Source organism: Pseudonaja textilis, chromosome 4 (assembly GCF_049901715.1).
Source record: "Pseudonaja textilis isolate UNSWEBS1 chromosome 4, rPseTex1.2, whole genome shotgun sequence".
Lineage (NCBI taxonomy): Eukaryota > Metazoa > Chordata > Lepidosauria > Squamata > Elapidae > Pseudonaja > Pseudonaja textilis.
The window spans coordinates 41,957,086-41,982,948 of record NC_141993.1 but is presented as its reverse complement, the minus strand read 5'-3'; the positions used below and the strand labels follow the sequence as shown (position 1 = coordinate 41,982,948).

Here is a 25,863-nt window from a genome sequence, read left to right as displayed (position 1 = left end):
AAATATCTGGTAGACATGATTAATTAACATCTAACTTTCTGAAGTATTTGTGTCACTGCACAGTCTATGCAGGGGTGGGTTTCTACTGGTTCTGTCCACCTCTGTAGAACCGGTAGCTCTAAAGAGCAGCAGACATAGAACTGGTTCTATGTCTGCTGATGTTTCTGCCCACCCGGGCTCTTACCTGACCTTTATTTCCTGTTTTTTCAACTTCAGCTGCCGTGCGAGGCACAGCTGCAGTTAAAAAAGCAGGAAAAAGGGGCTTTTTGAAAGGCTGCTTCTCTGCATGCAGCGTGCTGATGACTATTTACAGGTGCACATCGGCAGCGTGCAGGGAAGCCCTTCGTAAATCACCGAACCTTGTAATTACCAAACTGGTAGTTAACCCTTTTGGATCCAACCCCTGAGTCTATGGTTTTTCAGTTATGATATAGCAATAGCACTTAGACTTCTATACCATGACATAGCATTTTACAGCTCTCCCCGAGCAGTTTACAAACGATAGCATATTGCCTCAACAAACTGGGTTCTCATTTTACCAGCCTCAGAAGGATGGAAGGTTGAGTCAGCCTTGAGCCGGTCATGATCAACACCTGGCTTTGGCCAGAGTTAGCCTGCAATACTACATTTTAACCACCATGCTACCAGGACTTCTGAATTATAGCATCCTGGTTTTATTTTGATTATGTGTGTCAAACAAACCACAGAGACCTATTTCACACCCCTCATCAAACCAAAATATATTTTGAGTCCCTATACTTTGAGGGACTAGTTGCCTTCTGTACATTGTTCTTCCTCATCCTATCCACTGCAATTGTCTCTTTTAGCCTAACTCACACAATGACCCAGAAGGAGACACTGAATCTGCTAATCCTTCTTATTCTTGTTAGAAATGAGATGAAAAGCCATTCCTTTGCCAAAGGGAGCTGGCAAAAGCACCCATCTATCAGAGCTGTGTGTTCAAGTAGACAGTGTTGCCATTGATAAATTTTGTACTATTCTTTTCCAGGAATAAATATCTGTTGCTGTGTTTTGGCATAACTATTTGACAATCATAATAGAACTTACATCACTAAGTTGCTGGGCATTGATTTTTGCTTGAAGGATCTGAGGCGTGCATGTAACAGAGCTATATTTCAATTTATCTATGTTTTGCCTGTAGTTTACCTAAAATTAAAACAAGTAAACATTCAGATTTTACAAACTTTCAAAATTACAAATGTTCAAATGAAACTTTCAGATCACAGTGCAGGTACAATTAGTATTTTTATCAGATCTTAATCATTATTCGCTTCCCGGGTGGACTGATGGATGGATGGGTGGGTGGATTGATTGATTGATCAATTAATTACTTCCTTATTAAGCTGCAAATTATATATCATTTAAAAATAGTTCATTTAGAGATTCTTTTTTAATAAAATGGGACTTATATTTAAACCATGTCATCCATAAAATATCTAAAGCTCTTAACATGATATACTTAATCCACATCCAATGCATTATTTTTAATTTGATAAGCCATTCTTGCTTCAGCAGATCACCTAGAAATCCACTGAAATTCCACATAAGTTTATTCATGGGCTCTAATTTCTGGAAAAAAATAAGAATACGACTCTAAGTGTTGGAAGTCAACAGAATGACTTAATGAAAAGAAGGGCAGCCTTCAGCTTGTGCCTGTAATAGGAGTCAGTGCTTTGAGGGGAAAAAGATATGCAGCTTGAAAGTATGACATTTAGTTATATACCGTAGAATTTCAACAGATATCATTTCAACCCTGAATATAAGGCTGTGTCTCTAAAATCCATAGATGGCTCACGTGGCAAGACACTGGGCTTGTGCACTGCTGAGGTTGGCAGCTTGGCAATTCAATTCCCATGAGTGAATAAACTGCGTAGGGACAAGAAGGAGCATCTTCTGAATGCCTACTGGCATTCCGCGGGTAAAGAACACTGCCTGAAAAAAATCCTTCAAAGAGGCAGCCAACCACCTTGGTGATCCCTGGCTAACATGGGCCATACACTAAATAATAAATCTAAAATCCATATCTACACTGCTTAGATGTATAGGAATCTGCCTTTCTTGGACTAGCTCATTCTACTGACTGTTGTTTAATTACTGAGGCAGCTCTATTCTACAGCTTGATAAAACATGTAAGCAAATGATGCAGATTACCTTCTTATCATCTGCATATGTGTACTCCAGTTCAAATAAATATGCCAGAAAAGCAAGTTAACAGAATGCTAAAATCATTTATATATATATATATATATATATATATATATATATATATATATATATATATATATATATATATATATATATATATATATATATTAAGGATGTTTGAGTCTTTACTGTGATTTAAGGTGGAACCAGATTCTTCTTTTTTATTTCCTTTGATTCTTAAAGAATAAGAGTCATTATCTGAAATCTAAAAGTATTAAAACCTTGGCACAGTTTGACTCTCACTTTTTCACATTCTAGGTTGAGCTGAAGAATAAATGAAAATGTTGGACAGCCACAACCAAATAGATTTCTCCATACTGTGTTTCTAGTCTAGATGGTTTCAAACTACAGTTTCCATATTCCTGATAACCATGGTTCATGGCCAGAGCAATACAAATTGCAATCTAAATATTTAGAGATCCAAGATCAGAAAGCCGGTCTATAGTTATTAAAAATCAAAATTTCATGTAACTCTCTAAAGTTTCAGAGGTCTATACAAACTCAGTTAGATGGGTCAACCATAGAAGGCAGCTTCTTCAGTGGAACACAACTCCCTGCATTGCATCGTCTGGAAGTTCTTTAACAAAAATAAGACACTGAGAGCTACCTTTTCTTCTGCTAGAAGCATAATAGGGAATTACTATTTTAGTACTCTAGTTACTATTCTATTTACTATTATTTTATACAATTTTCTTCCATTTTAGCTAGCAACCATATCCCAAAATGGAATATACATTTGCAATTGAAAAGTACAGTATTTAGAGAGCTAATGTGAAATCTCTGAATTAGGACCAATCCAAAATAACTGACAATAACCTTGTTGCCTAAGCTATCTATCTGATATGTTTGTGTGTGTAGGAAAGCAGTTCTAGGTTGCCTACAGTTCAGGAAACTATAGCAGTATGCAAGAAATCAGGAGAAAATTTCCTCTTCCTCCTCCAAAATGTAATTCCCAAGATTCCAGGCAAGATTTAGCAAACTTTTAGAAACTAAAAAGCTCTGAATCTACTAGCCAAGAAGGATATTAGATTAGATTTCATTAATTTCTGTTTGTGACCATTACGCTTAACAACAAGAATAACTGATATTCTTCCCTGAGTTTCATTATAGAGGAATATATACAGAATGTAACTACTCTGAATTACACTCTCCCTGTCTACTAAATTTGAGCACTAAAGTGGATAGCAATAAATAAATAAAACGCATAAGGCAAAAAAAAATTTTTTTAAGTTCATTAAGGGTAATAAAAATATCAATTAGCAATCAAAGACTCTTAAGAGAGATTCACTGCTTCACTGCTTTTCTGAAGGATTAAAAAATGTAATGGCAAGGCAAAATTTGTGTATGCCAAATAAGCAAGTTCCTAATAGCAGGAGCATCTTTAGAAAGGCTTTTCATGAAGATTTTCATTGACTAGTCATAATCCTAATGTGGAAAAAAAGGGGTGGGGGGGTTGGTTGATCAGTTCCTGGGTAATCTAGAGCTAGGTAACAGGAAAACAGAGCATATTTCCATGCACCCTCTTATGATTTGGGTACCATATGTCACATAACATCCAAGCTGTTGCATTTCAAACCATTTTTAAGGGAACCTACATAAAGTGCAACGAAACCAACAAACCCAGATATAGAAAACTGTGGATGCCATACCTCTTATATTGGTATTAAACCAGTATCTCTTTATACTGGTATAGAACCAGTACAATTGTCACAGCGTAGAGTTCCCTTTGCTAGATAATTATAGTAATGACATTTGGTTGCAAGCAATGAGAACAGGACTGATGCCAGTCTATCTAAATGCAGCGTATGTATCTCTTATTCTCAGTCCCTTGACAGTTCATGAGCCTAGAAAACAACTTGCTCTTCTAGGGGTTTCAGTTATCCTTGGCTATGTCTCTCACTACAAATAAACAACTGTTTTACAAAGGCCACAAAGTATTCTTTTCCCTACAGGAGATGGCAAGTCATGAAAAATAAGATGAGAACTGAGAAAGCTATTTACATCTTTTAGATGATCCAGTTTCCTTGTTGTCTGATAGGAGGGAGTCAGGATCACTGGGTAATTGTAGTTAGCATCATCTTGTGCATAGTCAGATTTATAGACTATCTGGAACACAAAGAGCACAAAAACAATCATCTTTTTTAAACCATCGATTTTTAAATAGTTATAAGACAAGGGGGAAAGGAAACGATTAAACTTCACCAACAAGCAAGATCAGGATCATCCAAGATAACTAAATTGTTCACAGAGTTTAAATGCTGCATCTTCTTCAGCTGTGGATATATGCCACTCTGAGGTATGGGAGAATTCCCTTCCATATGTGTCACAGTTCTTTAGTGTCTTGTACATTTGTACATTAACATGCTTCAAGGGATGTAAGTAAGAAATGCCATCTCACTCAATTTCATAAATATTGGATTAAGTACACTTGTTCTTAAATGCTGCAGTATCAAAATAACAGGTGGCAGAAACAGCAGTTTATGAACTGAACTTTTATAAGCATGTGGGAACAAAGAGAATGCTCTTCCTTAAAAATTAATTCAATTACTTTAATGCCTAGTTCCAAGACTCATAACATGTCAATTAACAAAATACATTCTAAGAGGAATTGAACCACCTGCCACATAATTGTTTCTTCTAGTAATCCAAAATACATGTTTACTGGCATGATATATCCTTATGCAAAAATAATTTTTAATATGTCTTTTGAACAGTACAGAAATATATACAGTCATTCCTGCAGCTCTTAAGAAATAATTAAAAGTGTGGCTCTCCTTCATTTCAGGAAGCAGAGTAGATATCATTTTGAAATGAGATATAGACAATAATTAAAGAAAATCTGATTTAAACAGCTTACATTGCTTGCCAAACTTCCAACCTTCATGGCATGCAGTGTGCGTCGGTCCATGCCAACTCCTTCATAATGACCTTTCTGGTTCTGGTAATGTTCTTTATATTTGAGCTGAACACAAACACAAATAATCTATTGTATAAGCTATTGTACTTATAAAACATCCACTTTTTTATGAACAAAAGGCCAGAGGCAAAACCAATTTAACCATACTGATTTACAACTTCAGTATAGATTTTTAATAAAATATCATGTCTTCCCAAATACATGTTACAGTGTTGATATTAAGACCCTTTCTCATCATAACACATATAATATCCAAATTCAATTGCTGCTATCGAAAACTGATAACAAAATGTTATTGAGTTATAACCTGTGTGGCCTATATTTTGCTCTTTCATTTAGAATTCAAAATTGATAACTAAGGCTACTTGATAATTGAGGCTATAAACAAACGTAGATGAAGATAATTAATATTAAAATTAACATAAATTATTGGATTAGTGATTAAATTATATGCAATCTCTTTTGCAATGCTTTTTGTGTTTTATTTGTTTTTTTAATGAAAGTCACTTATATAGAAACGGTAATTTCAACAGTACCTAAATTAAGCTTTTGTAGAAGTGCATACAAATAACTCAGACTTACATCACTGGTATATTTTGAGATCTTGTTAACATTCCTGAATTGAGGAGTCTCGCAGTAGTTAATACTATGGCCTTTACTGTTCTCCAGATCCTTCTTATACTCAACCTTAAAAATTAGAATTAACAACAACAAAAAGCTGTATGTAAGGTGATAGCCTGACAGACAGACAGACAGAAAAAATGCTCATATATCAGCTCCATTTTTCAGATGAAAAAGAGGATCACATGTCAGGACACTGGCACAGCTGATATACTCTGACAATATTGCCCAAACCTATTGTCTATCACTTTCATACAACTGCAGAATTTTATTTGCTCTGGTGAAGCTTCTCTTGCACTAATTTAATTTTTTTTAAAAAAAAATTATTAATTTTCCAAATTTAAAAAAACATAAAACAAAACTTTATACATTGTTATCAACATCAAGACATCTTTTGCATTTCCTCACATTTTTCAGTATATGTATTTACTTATTCCTTTACCATTACATTCTCTTGCACTTATTTAAAATAAAAAATATTTTTATATGAAAAAGTAAGGGATGATAGAACAGTGGTAGTTTTAGAAAGAAGCTATCAATGTTTCAGAGGTAGAATGTAACTCTGTGATAAGTATAACAAAGTTACATGTAAATAACTATAATAACAAAATAATAACAATAATTTAACTATAAACATTGTATCTATATTTACTGTCAATCAAGATATATGATTTTACCTCACTGTACAACTTGTTCACATCCTGGGCTTGCTTAAGAGCTAGATTTTCTTGGGCTGAAAGACAATGGTAATGGGCTGCTCCTTTCATTTGCGAAAAATCCTTCTTGTATTTAATCTGAAAAAGAAACGTGGTATAACAACTACAGGCAAACCATACCTTTCATTGGCTGAAGATTGGTGAGACAATCATTTTAGTGAACCTATCATTTACCCCATGGTTCTATTTGTTCAATAAATTATGAAAAAGAAATTAGAATATACAAAGACAAAGTCAGGTACAAAGTCAGGTTGAACTGATCATGCTATTAATCTGCTTTCAAATACAATATTTTTGATTTACTTTTTCCATTTTTCAAACTACGAATAGCTGCTTCATAGTGATGTCAACTAAATTGTGGAAAGGTGAATATGCTAATATATTTTTTCCACACTAGCAACTTGCTTTAGCAAATAGCAGGTTCTATATCAAATAACAGTTTCAAGATATATTATTTACAGAAGGAAAATAATATGTTGTTCTTTTCTTAAAATTTTCTTTCACTGTCCATCACAATATTTGAGACTGCATATCATGCTGCATCTGATATGTTTGCAATTTTGTTATTTTATGAATCTTATTGCATTCTAAAAGCAATGTTTGTATATTTATAAGCAACAATACATTGGAAAAAAATACCATAAAACTCCAGGACTATTTTGTTCTTATTCATGAGATAAACTTTATACTAAAACCATATCTCTGTCCAATAAATCAAAGAAACTTTGGAAACACATTTGAGGAAATGTCTTTCAGTATAAAAATAATTTGTTCTATCCAGTTGAAAAATATGAAAACCAAAACATTATAATAATCTTGAGATTTAAAAAATTGATTCAGCTCCCAGTCAATTCTATAACCCATGTCACACAAGTTGCTATATCTCATTTTGGCATACTTCACAGGATTGCTTTGAAATAGTAGTTTAGATATTAAATGCTGTGTCAGTTCTTTATGCAAAATATACAAAAATAATTTTCATTAATCACATACATTGAAAAAGTAAATAAACTATGTCAGTTTATTTTTGAATATGTATAACTAGAAAACATTGCAAGATGTGTGTGAACCACCTGTTCAGATCTTTTATCTGTATCATTACTACAGACTTTAAAACATGTAGAATGCTAGAATTCTGTATTTAATTATGTGCCATGAGTTATGGCTGCTTCTTGGAAACCACACAGACTGACCTTCCACAAGGTGAGTACTAGGAAACCAACAGTTTATTTAAAGGTAAATATAGAAGATGAGTATTTCTTCTTTTAATAGTAATGAAATATTTCTAACTAAAATATTGCTTCTAGTTCTGAAAGCATGTATTTAGAACATAACCAGAACTCAAACAAAAGGTAATGTGATAGATCACAAAAAAACAGCTAATGTCCTCAAAGGACTTGTTCTTTTTATAGGTTTCCATTAGTTGCTCAAATAATATGACACCACATGAGCTATAGCAAGCATTTTGGATCTGGCCCATGTTAGCTGAGATATTTAAACTCATACTTACATCACTAGCCAATTCATTTGCCTTCTTAGCATTTAGATATGCTGGTGTGATCATAGCAGGGAAACTGCCTTTTCCTCTATGCTCTTCGTATTCGTGCATATAATCCTGAAGAATATTTAGCAGTGATCAATTACTTACTGATTTTTATATCTCATTTTAATATTGTAAGTACTGCCTCCATATATTGCAACATCAAATGGACAATGTAAGAGAGTGGATAGTGAAAGAGCTTGAAAACATCATTTTACCAATATATTTTAATCCCTAACGTGAACGTAAGAAATTATAACCCATATAGAAGACATCATCTTTTTAATCCATTCATTTATTTGTAGATCACACTAAATGCAATGTATGAATTGATATATGTGGTAGAAACAAAATGAAAAGTGTGGTGTACAGTGTACAGTGGTGTGAAGTAAATTTAGCTAGATTTTTTTCTTTATCTACCTTTATTTTTTTTCCTTTACTTATTTTTTGTTATTTTTGCATGATACTACTTACATAAACCCAAGCACTGCAATAGGTCACGTATACTATTCTAAGAAAGCCATACAACCATGTGATGCAGAAAATATGGTATATGAATTTAATAAATGAATATAGTGGAACATATTAATGACTTCCTTGCTAAGGATATGGACAAACCTTTCTCTTATCTTGCCATATCAATGAAGGAAAATAAAAATACTATCTAATAAATTCTTACAAACAGCTGACATACCTAATCTTTGCATCTAGCTGAACCTCCAAATCCTCATTTCATTTTATTCCAAAATTCACCATTTCAATAAGTAGCATGAGGTACAGAATGTGGTGCACTAATGCAAGGGAATCAAAAGTCCTAAACTACAAGAGGAACTACTACTCATAATATATAGACTGAAACCACTATTTTAGAAGCAGAGTGAAATAGAATACATGTGAATACATTTGATTGTTACCTGATTAAATTGATCTACATTTTCTCTTAATGTGCCAAGAGAATGACTTGCTTTTCCCTTAATTTCTTTTTCATATCTTTGGTGATACTTAACCTAAAAGAAATCATAATAAAAGAAATGAGTTTATTCTGACATTCTTTTACGTCTAAGACTGATTGACTATTTTCTATATAAATGTGCAAAACATAAAGAAGTAAATAAGGTACAAAAAAGAAAAAAGTGGAAGAAAAAGAGAGAAAACATTACCTACATTACAATACAATAAATCTATTGTGAATATTTTGTGTAAAAATGCAAAAAAAAAGAGCTTGTGATTTATGGCTTTCATGATTAAAAAGGAGATAGAAAGAAGAACACACAAGTTAAGAGAGAAAGCTTAAAATATAATTTTGCAGTGAAGAAATTGGAAACCACATCTGTAACTTTTTTCATTTTTTTCTCTTTTTCTTCAGTTGTTTTGCTTTCTTGCACTTTTTGCTTTCTCTTTGTTTCTTTTTTCATTTACATTAGTGTATACTGGTGATTATCTCCTTTTCCTAAAACTTCCCAAAAAATCATATTTAAAAAAAAAACAAGTAGCCAATGACACTGTTCTCACATCAGTCAAAAGATTGATGGGATTGAATTTAATTCCTTCCGTGACTAAACATAAGCATTTGCAGCTAATTCGTGTATCTAGGAGTGCCATCTTTCCACCATTCTGAGATTAATTTGTCCTTCTCTTGCATCCTAAAATTTATTTTTTTAGCATAAATGTTCCATAGTAAGGATATCTGTCCTTTCAAAACTAGGGTGCCGTAATATTTGTAATTTTTCCCACTGAAGAAAATCCTTAATATTTAAAAAAAGTGATACTGATATAGCTTTGATTTAGCATGACTTACAGAACATATGTTATCTTATAGACAGAATGTGTTCTATTCATGACTTGTAGAACTTACATCACTAGCAAGTTCATTGGCTCTTTTAGCAATCTGATAAGCTGGTGTTATCATAGCAGGGAAGCTTCCTTTTCCTCTTTGTTGTTCATACTCTTCTGGATATTTAAACTGAAAAAAGTCAAGAATGTGTAAAGCTATAGCAATAGTGCTATAAACCCAATTCATATAAATCATGGCATAGGTTAATATATAAAATACATATAATACAATACATATTGACTAAGGCAAAATTAAACAAGTCACACAATTATTTTACATGATATATCAGTCTAGCTATAGAAAGATAGGTAAGAAATAGTAAGAAGACCCACTTTGTAATTTTTCTTTACACTTACATCACTCATGAACTGGCCCCCAGATGTTTCATGAAGTATTTCTGGAGTATCCATAACACTGCTGAATTTGGAAACATGCTCTTTATGTCCCTGTTTGTATTCCACCTAGAGATGGAAAGAAGACAATATTTATTGAAAATAAATAAATAAAGATCTTATTTCTTGCTAGTAAACATAAAAGGGAAGGAATGGATTTTCATTTGGTTTCAGTTTCTGAAAAGTATTATATTTTGGATTGAAATGATTTATTCAACTTCTGTACCTATACCTTTATAGTCTACTTATACTTGGTTTGATTTAGGTCGAAATATATGCCCACTCTTCTTTTTTCTTTTTCTTTTTTTAGAGCCTCTAACCTGCATAATTGGAAATTCTGAAAATTACCATGGAGCGCTGAGTGTAAGATTTTATTATACACCGGTGGTACTCATGGACTAAAAGGTTAAAAGCACTGATTTTTGTTTTATTTATGTAACAGAGATGTCTACACCTATTCTTATGTCATTAATACATGAACTTGAAATCCTGTATTTTTGTTAAATAAATTGAAATAAATCAGAATTAATTACACTTTCTCAGGGTGAGTCTTTAAATTGATGCAGATTATAGAGTTTTAGTTATTGTCTGATTCCTTTATCTTGATACAATATTTTTTGAGTTATTCTCAACTATTAAGTTGAATTTATTGGCTGTTTAGACATACATGAAAAAAGTTCTAGACAGATCTGAAAGAAAATCTACGAACGACTTGAGTGATATTTAAGGTAAGATAGAAATGATTAAGATGACTACGATCAATTTGTACTATAAGATCAATTTATACTATAAGATCAATTTGTAATTTGAAAGAAATAAAAATTATCAATATTTGTACCACAATATTCTTTTAATAGTCAGAATCCTGAACACATTTCTTTGGTAAGGCCAGACTGTAAAAAATTTTCTGTATACATTACAAGTATATATTAAGATAAATTGATACAATTTTGCATACTTTCACCTTAATTGTTCAGAATCAGAACAATCTAAATCAGAAGCAGAATTCAGTTTCTCTTTGGGTTTTCTATTATTATAAGACTCTACTATAGGTATTGGGATATATGCAGGTATTGGGATATATGCATGTATGGAATTCACTCTCAGTATCTGTGCTTATGTCAACAAATGCGCATATGAGCAAGTGTGCAGAATACTGGACCACAACAAATATGAAAATGAGGTAATCAGAATTTTAAAATAGCATCTAAATTTCTTTTTTTTTTACAAAATTTTAACAAGTCCTCTCTGTATTATTACTTTAGTTGGACTCAATATCAATTAATTTATTTATTTTCCAAGTCATCCCAGTCCAGAAGGTTCTGGGTGGCTTAACAGAATTTAAAAACAACAGTATTATATGACCAAAAAAAGTCCATAAAATAGCAAATGTTAGGGGACCAAAACCATCCTTCTGCAACCTTAGCAACTCTTAAGGCATCTCAACCAAGGCCTGAGGGAAAAGCCTCAAGGGTTTCAAACAATGTTTAATGATAAGTACAGTGTGAGCTATACAGTTTTCTAGGTGATATTATTTCATAAGACAGGTGAATATGAAGTGCCATCTTGTTTTGATGAAAGGATGTTGAACTTACATTCTCTGGCCTTATTTGTCAAACCATTATGCTGATTTTATTCTCCACAGGCCAATTAATTGCCAATGATGTTCATTTTAAAACATGGACATGACAATGGATACATAAATATAAATATGTCATATAGCAAAAGCCTGATATTAAGGAAAAAAGTCCTTCAAAACTCTATGGAAATTCTGAAAAGTTTATGGGATAGAAATAACTATTTGTAACATTACCCAGTTTTTAAACAATGATAATTTTAAATACTTTGATCCTCAACTGTTAAAACATTTTTTGTTCATATGACAAAATAAAGGCATTTATTAATCAAAATGCTATATTAGTTTGTTTTGTTTATTTATTAGCAAACTTTATATAGTCACCCATGTCATGAGAAGTGACTCTTGGCAGCATACCAGTCAGAGACTGAATAGACACATGGTTGGCCAAAGAGTAAATATGCACATACACATACACAGAGAGAGACAATTTTATAAGCATTGGATTAAATTCTTAAAGAATTCCCAACCGCTATCATCCTATCCCATAGCACAATTTTAGCTTAAATTGGATAAATAAATAAAATCTCATTGCTCTCTCCTCAAATACATTCCCAGAAACTCACATCACTGGATAGTCCTATGGCCTTCTTGGCAATCTGATACGATGGAGTCATAGAAACTGGAAAGCTTCCTTTTATGTTTTGCTGTTCATATTCCTGATTATTCTTCAGCTAGACAAAACAAATTGTATGCATTTACACATAGTCATCAAATTATTTCCTCTAATACGTGATTTACTGGCACCTAAATTTGCATTGGCTTAGAAACCAGGAGCCTCTGAATTCACTTCTAGTCTTGCTTTTGGACTGGTCACTCTCTCTTAGTCTTAGGAAGGATGTAAAAACATTTCTGAAAATGTTTCCCAAAAAAACTGCTGGATAATATGTCCTGTTGCAGAGAGTTAAGGCTGACTTGAACGCATTGACACAATGCCTCAGAATAACAAGATACTTATGTATGCATTCGTTGGACTAATCAATGCGTCTGCATGTCTGCACTTCTTTTTCACTCTCTCTCTATATGCGTAACAGTCTAATGGAGTAGATTTATATGTGTTCCCTACATGCAATGCTCATGTGCCTCCACTTTCCCCTTGTGTTACATTGACATGTTTTTGTTGTATGTGTGTACTGGAAAGCATATGGTGAACATAAACTGGTCTAGGGTCATGTGATGGTGAAGTAAGAGAAAAGAGTTTAGAAGCTGCCCTTGAAGCTACTGTCTAAATATCCTTTGATCGGGATACATTTGGTGAATGCATTTTTCTTCACAAAAAAATAATATTTCTTTTACCAGTTTCTCAGTTTTCAGAGAGCTGTCCTGGAATGGACAGAGTGCCAACTCGCTTTACAAAATTTATTTCCATTATTCCATTTGACAAGAAAGAATAAAAACTCCAAGGATTCTGCATGATACTCATAAGCAAGCTTATTTTTTTAATTGGAAAAAGAGAAGAATTCAGAGTTTTTAAAATTTTCACTTATTTTGTCTTCATTATAACTTAATCAGAAGATTTTTCCAAAGTCATGAAATAAAATACTGAAAAAAGTCATCCATTGCTCATTTTCTAGTTAGATTTAAATTACCATTTCTACCAAGAGATTTTGTTACTTACTTTCATTTGTATCATGTCTTTTTTTCCACAAGTTTAATACAACAATTTGATTCCATTGATAACATTTCATTTAATTTAGACTTATTGTTCAGATTAAGAAGTGAATTTTATGATATAGCAAAAATTTCAACATGGATTATTTTCACATATAAATTCAGCAGACAAAATGTCACAATTATTTATCAAACTTAATATATTGTCAACTGTTGAAATCTTATTAATAAATAACATTGATTAAATACAACTTCATGGGATACTATTTTAAAATTTACACTGGAATAAGACAGGAGACAGAATGAGAATTAACTGAATTTACATATGATATGTAAATATCACCTCTGGGTAATTAATTATAATTACCAGGATTCTAAATAATTTTAATAAAACATTACAAACAAAAAGTTATTTCTTCTTTATAATCACCTATGCTTTTAAAAAAACTCTGTGATGAGATGAATACAAGAAGAAGAAGCTAATAGAGAAGAAATTATTTCTTTAAAAACAGATATACAGTCACTGAGGTTCAAATAATTCTTTCTCTATCAGTTCCATACCCTGTTCATACATTGTTGGCAACGTACAGGTAATTCCCCAATATTTTAAACAAAGTGAATACAGTCTCTGAAGGCTGTATGTGAAAGGAAGAAAAAGGATAGCATTTTATTTCCACATATTTCCTTAAGTTAGTTAGCTGAGGAGCTAAACTTGCAAGACAGATCAATGTAATAAAGTAGTGATTAACTTACATCACTAAGACTTTTCTGTGTTCGTGCTATCTTGATCATTTCCAACTGTGGGATAGTTTCTCTATGCCAAGATTTGCTTTCATTACATACATCATGGTAGGTTTTCTAAAAAGAATAGATGTATAATAAGAAATTAGTAAAAGATTACATCCATTTTTATTAGGTTTCCAAAAATGAATTAATTTTCTAAGTTGTATTTATAAATAGAAGACTGGATGTGCGCATGTCTATTTTATGTAAAATATAAAATCAATTTTACACTTTTTGATCTTATTGCTTTTGCATAGGATCTGAAAATATCATTTCCCCTTTTCTTCTGTTTATTCACACTGAACATGAAGAGTGAATTACATAGAACTGTTTCTTATTTTAATGCCAGGACATTTCAGCAAGCTGGATATAGACTAGAATGCCTAACCAATAAAGTAACATCCTAATCTTCTCTGTCTAGTACATCTGACAGAAATACAACATTATGTAATTGCAAGGCAGTTCATATTTTGTTTTTGATATTGATGAATTTGATATTCATGAATCTAACTATAGAGTCTCTCTTTAAAAATTCAGCAACCAGTTTTTTTTGTTTACAAATATATATCCCATAACTACAGCATAGTTTGCTCAAATATATATATGCATATATGCATTTGCAGACTCGAATATAAATTAACCACATGGTCTAAATTCACATAATCACATAAGCAAAAAGATGGCTGGCTGCTGTTGGTGATATTGTATATTGCATAAATAAGTCTCAATAGAGTTATCCTATAAGTAAAAATCATTTTGAGTTTCATCTTCCCTCACAATTACTTTTAATATATGATAGAATTAACTTTTTTCTATCTTTAAAATAAAATTATAAATATCTAACCAAAACAGCTGAAGATGAATGTGACATAAGTATAAATAAATATGAAATTCTTTATGTCTCTACTCAGAAGTAAATGCTTTGCTTGAAGCCAGAAACTACTCAGTTTCTTATCAAGAAAAGCAGGTGGATAGACAAGATAAAGTAACAATATAGGGCCAGACAATGGACTCTTTGGATAACACTCAAAGAAGAGCAAGGCATCTTCTTACTCAAGGCACAAATAACCAAGCTCAGGTTATCATATTGTAGAAACATTATGCAAAAACCCAGCACTCTTGAGAAGTACATAATGCGGAAAAGTATGGGGCAGGGAGGTGTTAGGAATGTAAGTCACCTAACAGTTATTTGGGTTGGAAACATATAAACTAGGATAGACATTTTAATACTGTATCTTCAAGAGAATGCTAAAACTGTAATTGGGTGTGGTTTCTCAAACGGCCATAAGATGGAGCCAGAAACCTGGGTTGTTTAGTCTCAGTGAGTTTCTGTTCCTTTTGTTGGAGAGTGTTGCCGTTCCTCCTAATGACTGTTACTGATTGTTGATGTAAGTCTGTTACTGAACTGTTTTTAATACTGGACTTTGATATTTGGATTATCCTTAAACTGACTGATTTACCTGTGAATTACTTGGACTGCTTATCTTGGACTGTGCTTAAACATTTATTGGAAGTAAAAACCTACATTTACTGTACAGTGTATCTGTGTGCTGTTTGTGTGTTATTCTTCACCACTCTCATTACGTCTCCCTGTACGCGCTCATTCTCCTAATGGGGAATTACCTCAACAGGGGGCATGCTAGAAACTCAATTATAGCAACAAGGGATGTGCCATTGGGAAATCTGAACAGTCAGGTTTCTGATCTAACTATCTGGTGGCACAAACAGTACAATAAAACTGTGAAGAGCTGAAGTCTCTGTGAAAAGTATTAAGTCTTGATGACTTAAAGCTTAAGAGCTTTTACCTGACTTATTTGTTGCATTTTCTGCATGGCTTCCATGTCTCTAGATTTTACATCCCAGTGAAAAACAGACTTGAATTTCTCACCCTCTTCTCTATATTTAACCTGTATAAACATACAGATTCAATTGTAATGAATAAAAAAGGCATTGTATTAAATAATAGCTATAAAGCAACTATACATTATCTTAGTGTACTAGAACTTGAATTTTCAAGTTCCTCAGTTTATACTGTATATTTCAAAGAGACATTAATCAGAAAGCACAGGTTTTAAGATTTAATTTTAGAAAAGATACATAAGACAGTGCAAATTATATTTAATAAATTTTAGTTATTTTATTTAAAAAATTACCACTTCATAATTTGGAAATGTACATAAAACAGTTGACAACAGGACCCAATTTGCCAAGTAGAGTACTCGGTACTGCATCAGACCAGATTCCATCCTTTTCTTCACAAGGTATCCTAGCATATGATATTTGCATGTGATCCTAGACTTTCTAGAAACATTATATACCTCACTATTTATCAGTTTCAATGCCTAAACTAAGATATGCTTTGAGATTTGGTGCCAACGATTTTCAGGCTAGAGGTTCTGGGGAATTGCAATGTGCCAAAGCTGTTCTATTTGATATTTTAAAAAAACCATTGATAACATGATCTGCAGAAATCTCTTTAAGAATCATTACCTGAACACATGTAGCAGATCGTATACTAGATCTGATTTACTATTGGAAATGTGTATCCAGAAGAATTATTTTTATATACTTTTTATCCTATCAAACATTTGGAATTTTTTACATGGTCAGACTCGGCAGTGATTTCCATAACAACATATTGTTCAGTTGCATTAAGTAACTTCTAAATAGCAAGAAAACAGATTTGGAAGAGACTTGTAGGTCATCTAGTCCAACCCTCTGCTCAAGCAGGAGACCCTATACCATTTCTGATGTTGTATGTAAATTCCAAGAAAGTGGACAAGGGTCTCGAACAAATCTTGACAACCACCACTACATTCAATCCTTGTCTATTTTGGTGTGTTTGGACTTATAAGAAAGGAAGAGATAGTTAAGTTCTCAAGATCATTAATTTTGCACTTTGAAGTAAGTTGTTTTCAGACTTTCCTCGGAAAACAATACTCTGTCTCCTCAAGTAGTAAACTATAGACTTCCTTAGGAAAAATATTGGAATGTGTAGCTTTCTATCAACTCTAGGCAATTTACATGAAATTAATTTGATCTTCTTTAATTAGCCTTCTCAGCTTTCTTGAGAAAAAAAAATGATGCTGTTATTTCTTTTGGACTTCTCAGCAACTTTTGATAGTATCTATGACAGAATCCTTCCAAACTGAATAAGCTGGATGCTTACCAAAATAAATCTTTCATTTAAAAAATGACATTGTGAAAAACAGCTCTTATAAACTCCCTTTAAATTTTCTCTTAAGCTTCTTCTTCTTTTTTTATTAAATAGAGCAGGATATCTTCTATATGGCAAAAGGAAAGGAAAAGTAATCTCTGGTTTTTCTAGCACTCAATTTACTGGAAGTAACAAGATATCCTATCATGACCTTCAAACGAAAATAGATATTGCTTTTGACTCCTGACTTATTCCTGACCAGATATTTCATGCTCAGTTTAAAAGAAATATAATTGTTGTTCTTGTAGGTTTATGAAGGGATAATTCAGAAGTATAATTTTAATTTTTTGTCAATATATATAAGAAATTTCAAGAAATTACCCGAAAAAGTAATATAGAATGACAGTCATAAAGCTGTAACAACAATGCCCATCATACTTCAAATGAAATAGAAGCATCAAATATATATCTATATCATACATACTACATCTGCAAACGTCCCACGCTTACTCAGGAATAAGTCGTGAACTAGGAGAATTTATATCAAAGCAAACACATATTGGATTGTAGGAGATATTTTCCGTTTCAATAGTGAAAACTCATAGGCAGTACAAAAAGAACCAAAGCCAGAAATTTAGAAAAGCTGTAACTGATAGCACAGTAATATTTATTAAAAGTATTTGGACATATTTCAAATGATTCTTTTTGTTGAATAGGGAGGAATGGTATCTAGCAAACTCCATACTGTTTTACCAGGTTTTCCCACTGCAACTATGAAAAACTCATTTGACTTTATATTTCTGCTTAAAATAGAATACCTCAGGGTCAATGTCAAATTCAACAGAAAAATAATAGTTTATTTTTAAGCTAGCTAGCAACTTGGAGAAGTAGAACAAATATAAATTTTAGTGGAAGGAATGAAATTGTTATTTCTATAGTTATCTAAAAAAAACAAATCTAACGTTACAATGTGATACAAAGCACATCTTACCTCACTTATTGCTTCAGACTGCTTTTTCACATTCATATTTATTGGTGTCTCAAAAATACTTGTGAATGTATTGTTTCTGGGGTTATGTCTATGAAAGAAAACAGCATAATTTTATAGAATTATTATCAATAATCTCTAAAAGAATAGCATTCTTTTAAATAGATACTCATATAATCACCTGACACTTAATTGATCACTGAACAAATTCCACTTAAAAAAACTGGGGGGGGGGGGTGTTTATCATTTAACTTTGGCAACAATTGATACCTTTATATATAATTATAAGTGTAAAAAATGTAATGATTATGTTTCAGGCACTGAATATTTAACTTTTTAAATATGTGGTGGGTCCCAAAGCATAAGGAGCGCTGTTACCTTCCCACTGCAGTGGTACATAACAACACTCCATGACATCATGCTGGCCATATGAACACGGAAATGTCTTAACACAGCACTGGCTCAATGGGCTTGAAATGGAGATGAGCATCACCCTCTATATTGAGCAACCACTAGCAGAATAAATCTGCAGGATTTCCTTTTTTTACCTTTTAATGAAGCATAAAGGAAACAACTCATTTGATATTACTAAGAAATACAACACTATAATGTCTCTGCTCTTAATCAAGATATTGGGCCTTTCTCACTACTCTGAGTTAAAATATCATCCAGACATCCTTTAGTTATCATGAAACCAAAATAGCACTAAAATGTGCTAGCTCTCCTACTAGTCTCTATTGTGTCTGTATTGCATCTCTTCTGAGTCACTGCTAAATGGTGTTCTAATTTGTGAGAAGGCCAGGGCATTATTTTTATATTCTGACTTTGCCGACATCCTTTTTTCCGTGTGTCATCATACAGCAAAGAAAATGCCCTCTCATGATGGCACTGTTACATTGAGATCAGAAGCCAAGGACCTGAGATCTGAGCTATTACAATCACTATTCCAGGTGTCAATAACTATTCCCAGGTATCTCAGGACTTCGCCTACTGAGAAATAAGTGGCTGTCAGTCTATTGCAATATAAAGAGATGAGAAAGGGACATGGGATTTTAATTGGGGATTCTTTTCCTCGCTTCTCTCTTAAATCAGAGAGTTTGTCTTGTTTTTTGTGATATTCAAGGAACTAGTTATGATAATATATTTCTAGTGGTTTTCTAATGCCTGTATTAAGAGTATACTATCAAGGCTATGTCCTCAAATCTCTGCCTGTGAGCTTTCTAATTCAATTAGTCTTGATGGTGCCTGATGTGGGAATGGGTTTAAGAATGGCCTAACTTCTCTAAGCTGGTTTGTTTGCCCATCCCGTTTGGTCTTTTCTCAAATTAAGCGAATGAAATATCTCACTCTGAGAGTCCTTTAGTGCAGGACTGATTATATGTGCCAACATAGGAAGTGAAGTCAGGAAAAGAGAATTGTGCCAGTTCTGAAGAACTTATTTTAAAAGTGACCAGAAAATACTCATTAGAATTGCTGATTTTTAGGGCGAAAAATGCTAACAAAAGCGATAACAATGTGACACATTATAGGCATCCATGACTAAACTTGAAATTTCGAAAGTTATGCATGTGAACTTTGATAAATATTCACCAGTCAGCTTGGATTTAGAAAAAAATACATATAAAAGGATGTGCACAATATTGCAACATTCTAAAACATTGTTACTTGTCAATAACTGCACTTTAATGGCAAGTAACTCTAGACAGTTATCTTCCCAGAGAAGGTATTAGTAGCTACAAGAGGGATAGAGAATGTGATTTGGCCAACTGAAGAGTCTCAAATCAGGCCTACTAACACAAAGTGGTCCACTTCCTAATATCATTTAGAATCACTCTAATGCTTCCAAATTAAATAATCCCATAGGATTGGAAGTGATTTATAGTGAGACCATAGAACTAGAAGTATTAACTCTTTTCCTTTGATGGAAGAGGAATTTAAAAACTGAAAAATCAATTGTTGCTAATAACTGCTCTAAATTAAGAAAACGTATTTTTTTCTGGGCTAAGATACACAGTCCAGTGAGCCTTCAAATAGAATAGGACTGTATTGCAAAACAAAATGGGTAAATTCAAAGACAAAAAGAAATCTAATTTTGAGTCTATTTCAATGGCATTTAGATTTAAATTAAACTAGGCATAGGTGATTATAATTTTCTTCCAGATATGCATGGAATTATTTTTCTCTTTTATTAGAAATGACTTTCAGGTAAAAGGGTCTATGACAACCAACAAGTTGTCCCATGGTGAATTTGTTCCATGGTGAATTGGTCGTGGTGAGTTCATCATTGCAAATTTGCCATGGCGAGTTGTTCCATTCTCCTCTGAAACTTCAGATAGAGGCACACAACTTGGAGTTTCAAGTTGTGTGCTTTATATAAACTGGAAGTTTTAGAGTGCACCTATTTTGGTTTTTAATCTAATAACCAATTATAATTCTGATGAACTATAATGCCTGTCATATTTTGAGCAGGCTGGTTGGTAAATCTGTGAGTTGTAACTCAACACATCTGGAGATTAAAAGGTGGGAGAAAACAGAAGAGCCTGTTACTAAGTAAAAGTTATTGAATACCCACTGAATATAAATCTAATTGGGCATTTTGCTTTCTATCCTACTCTTCTAAATTATCATATCTTCAACTGTACTTTTAAACAGAAAACTTAGTTTTAATGCATAATGTGCTGTATTTGTTATATTATCATTAATGCTATGAACAGGTTTTGTTTACCTCACAAATGAGATGCACTTTATTGTCTGACTAAACCAGTAATATTTGAAAATCATCTGAGCAACAATATCAGAATTTAGTTCAATTGAATGCATATATATATATAAAACAGGGTCATATAATATTATAAAACAAAATTGACACTTGACAGTACTTACACTTGACAATATGGCCTTTTCTGGTGGCTAACAAAATTATTTACAGTTAGCATCATCTTACAAACTTCACAGTGAAAGCAGGCTTTATGCCAGGTCTACAAAAGCAGATAGAAATAGGATGAAAATTATTTGTTTTAGATTTTTAAAATTTAGTTTAAAAATTTGTAGCTATTTTTTCCTGACAATTTAATACACATGAGGTATGTTGTAAATCCATTTCTCCTTTAGAATCTTAAAAAAAAAACAAAGCAGTGCAACAAATTTAGCAAATGTTCAATTCTAACTTGGCCATCCAATGGTTATATTGATTAGTATACTTTAGGATAAGTATATTTATTTGAACAAAAGTTACTAAAAGTCATTTCTTCAAGATATCAGAACATTTAGAATAATGGTAGATAGTAATTAACCACTAACCTGATCAATACAATTAATCTTCTCAGCAGGATAGACCCCATAGCCACACCTGGCACAAGATTGAATATTCATATTGAAATTATATTTTAAAAAATTAAAATTCTGAGGGTCCAGTAATATACAAAAACGCCTTGTTTCCTAAGACTCTAGAGTCTGTGCTGTGCTTCTGAGTTGCACTCAGCTGTTGTCTGGCTTTTAAAGCTGTCACTTACTAAGAGGTTATTTTGGCAACTGTGTTAAGAGTTCACAGAGGGAAAGACATGCAAGAATTCAATGAAGCCTTTCTCTAAATAGATGAGTGAAGTCAGAGCGAAGCATCTTGGTCATATGAAAATGAAGGCTATCTAATTGGTAATATATAAAATAGGAAGTTCAACGCTCATTTGTCAGAGTCCAAGGTTTACCTTCTAAATATATTTCAGATCATCTTCAGATTATTATGTATTCACTAAGAGTCTATTAAGGAAAGCACAAAAGGCCAAAGCATTTCAGAGCAGAGACTGATTCCCAAGCTTTCTTTCTTCTCCTGCCCTCTGTCCTATGCAGATGAAAAAAATACCTATTGTTTTTCATAAAGTATGGCACTGTATGGCACAGAAGTGTCTGAAAGAAAGATGTAGGTACCTTTCAAGTTGTCTTAGTGAATACCTATTTGTCTTCATTAGTCCTCATCTTACGATCACAATTGAGCCAAAAATTACTGTTTCTAAGCAAGACATTTGTTAAGTTAATTTTGCTTCATTTTATGATTTTTCTTGCCACTTGTTAACTTCAATTAATAAATCTGCTGTTAAGTGAACCTGGCTTTCCCATTGATTTTGCTTATCAGAAGCTCACAAAAGGTGATCACATGACTCGGGACACTGCAACCACCATAAATGAGTCAATTGCCAAGTGTTTGAATTTTGATCACATAACCATGGGATTCAGCAATGGTCATAAGTGTGAAAATGGTCATTTTTTTCCAATGCCGTTGTAACTTTGAACATCTAGATTTAATCAGATTTCCTCTGTTAAGAGGACCCTGCAATAGCGCAGGAATAACACTAGGAAGAAAAAATTAAGACGAAAGTCTTCTCCCTTGTTTGCTAATTCAAACTCTATCTACCGCCGGAAAAGCATGTCGCCTTCCTTGGTCCTCTCCAGATATGTGAGGATGACAGAACTGACCATAACTGGACGATAAAGCAGTTTATTCCGAAACGGAGGGAGGGGGGGAAATCCGGCTGGCGAAAACTGAAAATCAGTTCCTTAGGGTGGGGAGGAAGGAAAAGCCATCGCCCGGGGTTGTGGCTTGTGAAAACAAACGCTTGTTTCACGCTCAGCCCAAAGGAGGCGCTATAGAGACTTAGCTGGGCCAACCGGGAAGGCGGAACGCTGAATTCAAGTCTCTCCGCGGTAACTTCCTGTGTTGCAGTAAGGAGTAAAGTCTTCTTACCGTTTAGTTTCACTTTTACCTTCGACGTACCGTGGCGGAGCGAGAGGACTAAGGAGGGGAGCGTGTTAGCCGCGGGCAAGTATAGTTTATTTCGAGAAAGAAAGAACCCCTATTTTTTCCCCCAAGGCTCGATTCCCACCTCTATGCTGTCTTTGTACTTCGGAAACTCCCTGGTAGACGACGGGCTCTTTTTCAAAACTTTAAAAAAAGCTGTGCTTAAGTTCTCCTCTTTGTGCTTTAATTCGCTGTTAAACTTTTTGGGACCCGGAATTCGCTCGTAAAAACTTTCAAAAAGTGAGGGAATCTTGCAGGCTTTGTTTCCCTCCCTCCCACCGTATCGTACTTATTCGTGCCGAGGGAGTGCCATTTTTTGCTTTTAAAAACTAATAGTGAAACTAATGGTAATTGCACCTGTTGGAGTTCTGCCTGTTTGATTAGTTTCATGCAGCTAGTCCTCTTCGGCCGGTATCAGATCGCTATTCCAGAAAATACCCCATTGTTCCTTTTCCATCTGGGAAATTTCTGCTTGGCAGGAAAATTAGGATTAAAGGGCAGTTCTATAATTTCAGTTTTCTATGCCAGGATGCTTAGATGCTATTCGAGCATGCGGTCATGGTTGCATTGATCTGATAAGCTTACCCGTGGTTAACTAACTAGTCCATACTTCACTCGGCTGATTAGAATTGCACAACATGAAAAACTATAGGCTATCTACAGTCTGGGTTCTTAGAAGAAACGAAACTTGTAGTGTGTTGTAGAAATTGCAGCTTCTTGCTTTTTTTTTTTTCAACTAATGGATGCAAAACGGCGTGCTTGCTAGAAAAAAAGGAGCAGTCTTATATCGTTTCCTCCAATCTTACTAACTGAAGCATTCTTGCTTATTTTCTGATGGGGGAAAAAAGCTGATAAAGATCAGTTGATGAGATTATCCGGAATACATTTTCAAAGTTTCTGGTTAAAATGAAAGAAAAAAAAACTTGTCAGCAGAAGTGGAAAAAAAAACTAGATTTTTCTGTGTGAAAGAAAAAGAAACCTCCTGGGGGTTGCTCTTTGCCCTGCCAGTTATGGGATCAGAATGGTTATTTCCTTGTCACAAGTCTTTTAATCAAAGCAACCTGATGGTAAAATCCAAAATGTGCTGCTGTAAGGCAATAAATAAGGATGTGGGAGAATTGCCTCTACTGCTTTACTACTTTGCAACTATCCCATTAAGAAAAGAAAGTGCCGCAGTAGAAGCTGGGATGATGCAGAGGATTTCAGGATAGAGTTTCCTTTCCAAATTGATAAGGATACAGGAATAGCAGGCAGGATATATGTTTTCTGTTTGTAGAAGCAAAATAAAGTTGAGTTCTCTCTGGTTTAGTAGACTTTTTGTCTTTAGGAGGTATGATTGGAATTATTCAAGTACCTGCAGTTTTATCCCCATGATATCTCCTAATCTCCATATTGTTTCTGTATGCCCCAAAGTTTGCAAAAAGTATGTCTGTTTTCAACACTTAGAAACTCTTCAGTGGCCCTCACTGTGCCGAGTAAATAACTGGTACAGTCAACAATATGTTATTGTATTTACAGATCATAGTGCACTTTATTAGGCACAAGTTTTCCCTAATATATTGTGAACATAAGTGAAAGACACAACAGTAATTTTAGAGTAGCCTTGGGACATTTTTGCATACCTATAACAGTCACGCCACATATTAGCTGGGATCATTGTACTTACTACATTCATTTTTATTTTTGCACAAATAAATTACTGGGTATTACAGGTATCTTCAAATTGTGGGAGTACTGTTTAAAAAGTACAGGTAATCCTCAACCTAAAGTCATTCATTTAGTGATCATTTGAGTTACAACAGCACTGAAAAAAATTGACCAAGGACATAACCATTGCAACAATCCCATGGTCACATGATCAAAATTCAGACACTTGGCAACTGGCATGTATTTAAGATGGTTACAGTGCCTCAGGGCTATGCAATTAACTTTTGCGACCTTCTGACAAGCAAAGTCACTTAACAAGCATCTCACTTAACTGTGTTACTAACTGCAATGATCTACTTAATCGCTGTGGCAAAAATTGTCATTAAATGGGTCAAAATTTACTTAGCCTCTCTTGCTTAGCAATGGAAATCTTGGGCTCAGTTGTAGTTATAAATCAAGGACTACCTGTATAACCTAGATCCACTTATGCATGAAAAAAATAGCAGCACTGTTCTTTGCTTCTTTAACTGAGCTTAGAACAACGTAAAATATCTAGATTGATATATAAATATATAGTACATAAAGCTAGGGAGCAGTTTAAATTAAGTACCTTAGTATTAAATCCGTGTAATTTCTTCCAGCTGATTTATTTTAAAAAACCTCAAATAGGATTGTCTTGAATTGAGATGAAAATTGGAAAATTAATTCTTGTAACTCATGTAGATTTTTCCTTCCTAATGCTGTCCATTATGAATATAGCGACTAATAGTTGTTTAGTTTCCTACCTTTTATTCAGGTAATTAGTGTTTCTTAAAATTTGGCAATATTATAATGTATGGACTTTTAACTCCAATAATTTTACAGCCAGCAATTTGGGAGTTGAATCCACACATCAAAAATTTGCTAACTTTGAAAAACACTATAAGCAGGATTGATTTGATTTAAATCAAGTCAATTTAAATCATGATTTAAATCACTAGTAAAAAGGCTTATTTAAATCAAC

General features: G+C 33.4%; 1 protein-coding gene across 4 annotated transcripts in view; it reads right to left on the bottom strand.

Moving 5' to 3' along the window:
• NRAP (nebulin related anchoring protein) overlaps nt 1-22,050 on the bottom strand; it is a 62,444-nt gene extending 40,394 nt beyond the window's left edge. For 3 of the 4 annotated variants that reach the window (XM_087932714.1, XM_087932717.1, XM_087932716.1), the window contains exons 1-15: nt 21,722-22,050; nt 21,305-21,399; nt 18,425-18,512; nt 16,082-16,183; nt 14,247-14,351; nt 12,449-12,556; nt 10,211-10,315; nt 9,876-9,983; nt 8,935-9,027; nt 7,991-8,095; nt 6,442-6,558; nt 5,726-5,830; nt 5,084-5,188; nt 4,228-4,332; nt 1,069-1,167 (exon numbers count right to left, since the gene is read on the bottom strand). In XM_087932714.1, the coding sequence (XP_087788840.1) occupies nt 1,069-1,167; nt 4,228-4,332; nt 5,084-5,188; nt 5,726-5,830; nt 6,442-6,558; nt 7,991-8,095; nt 8,935-9,027; nt 9,876-9,983; nt 10,211-10,315; nt 12,449-12,556; nt 14,247-14,351; nt 16,082-16,183; nt 18,425-18,512; nt 21,305-21,399; nt 21,722-21,793 (1,512 nt within the window). In that variant the 5' untranslated portion in view covers nt 21,794-22,050. The remainder of the gene's footprint in view (nt 1-1,068; nt 1,168-4,227; nt 4,333-5,083; nt 5,189-5,725; nt 5,831-6,441; nt 6,559-7,990; nt 8,096-8,934; nt 9,028-9,875; nt 9,984-10,210; nt 10,316-12,448; nt 12,557-14,246; nt 14,352-16,081; nt 16,184-18,424; nt 18,513-21,304; nt 21,400-21,721) is intronic. The other variant, XM_087932715.1, reaches the window with a different exon arrangement.
• Nucleotides 22,051-25,863: the final 3,813 nt, after the last annotated feature.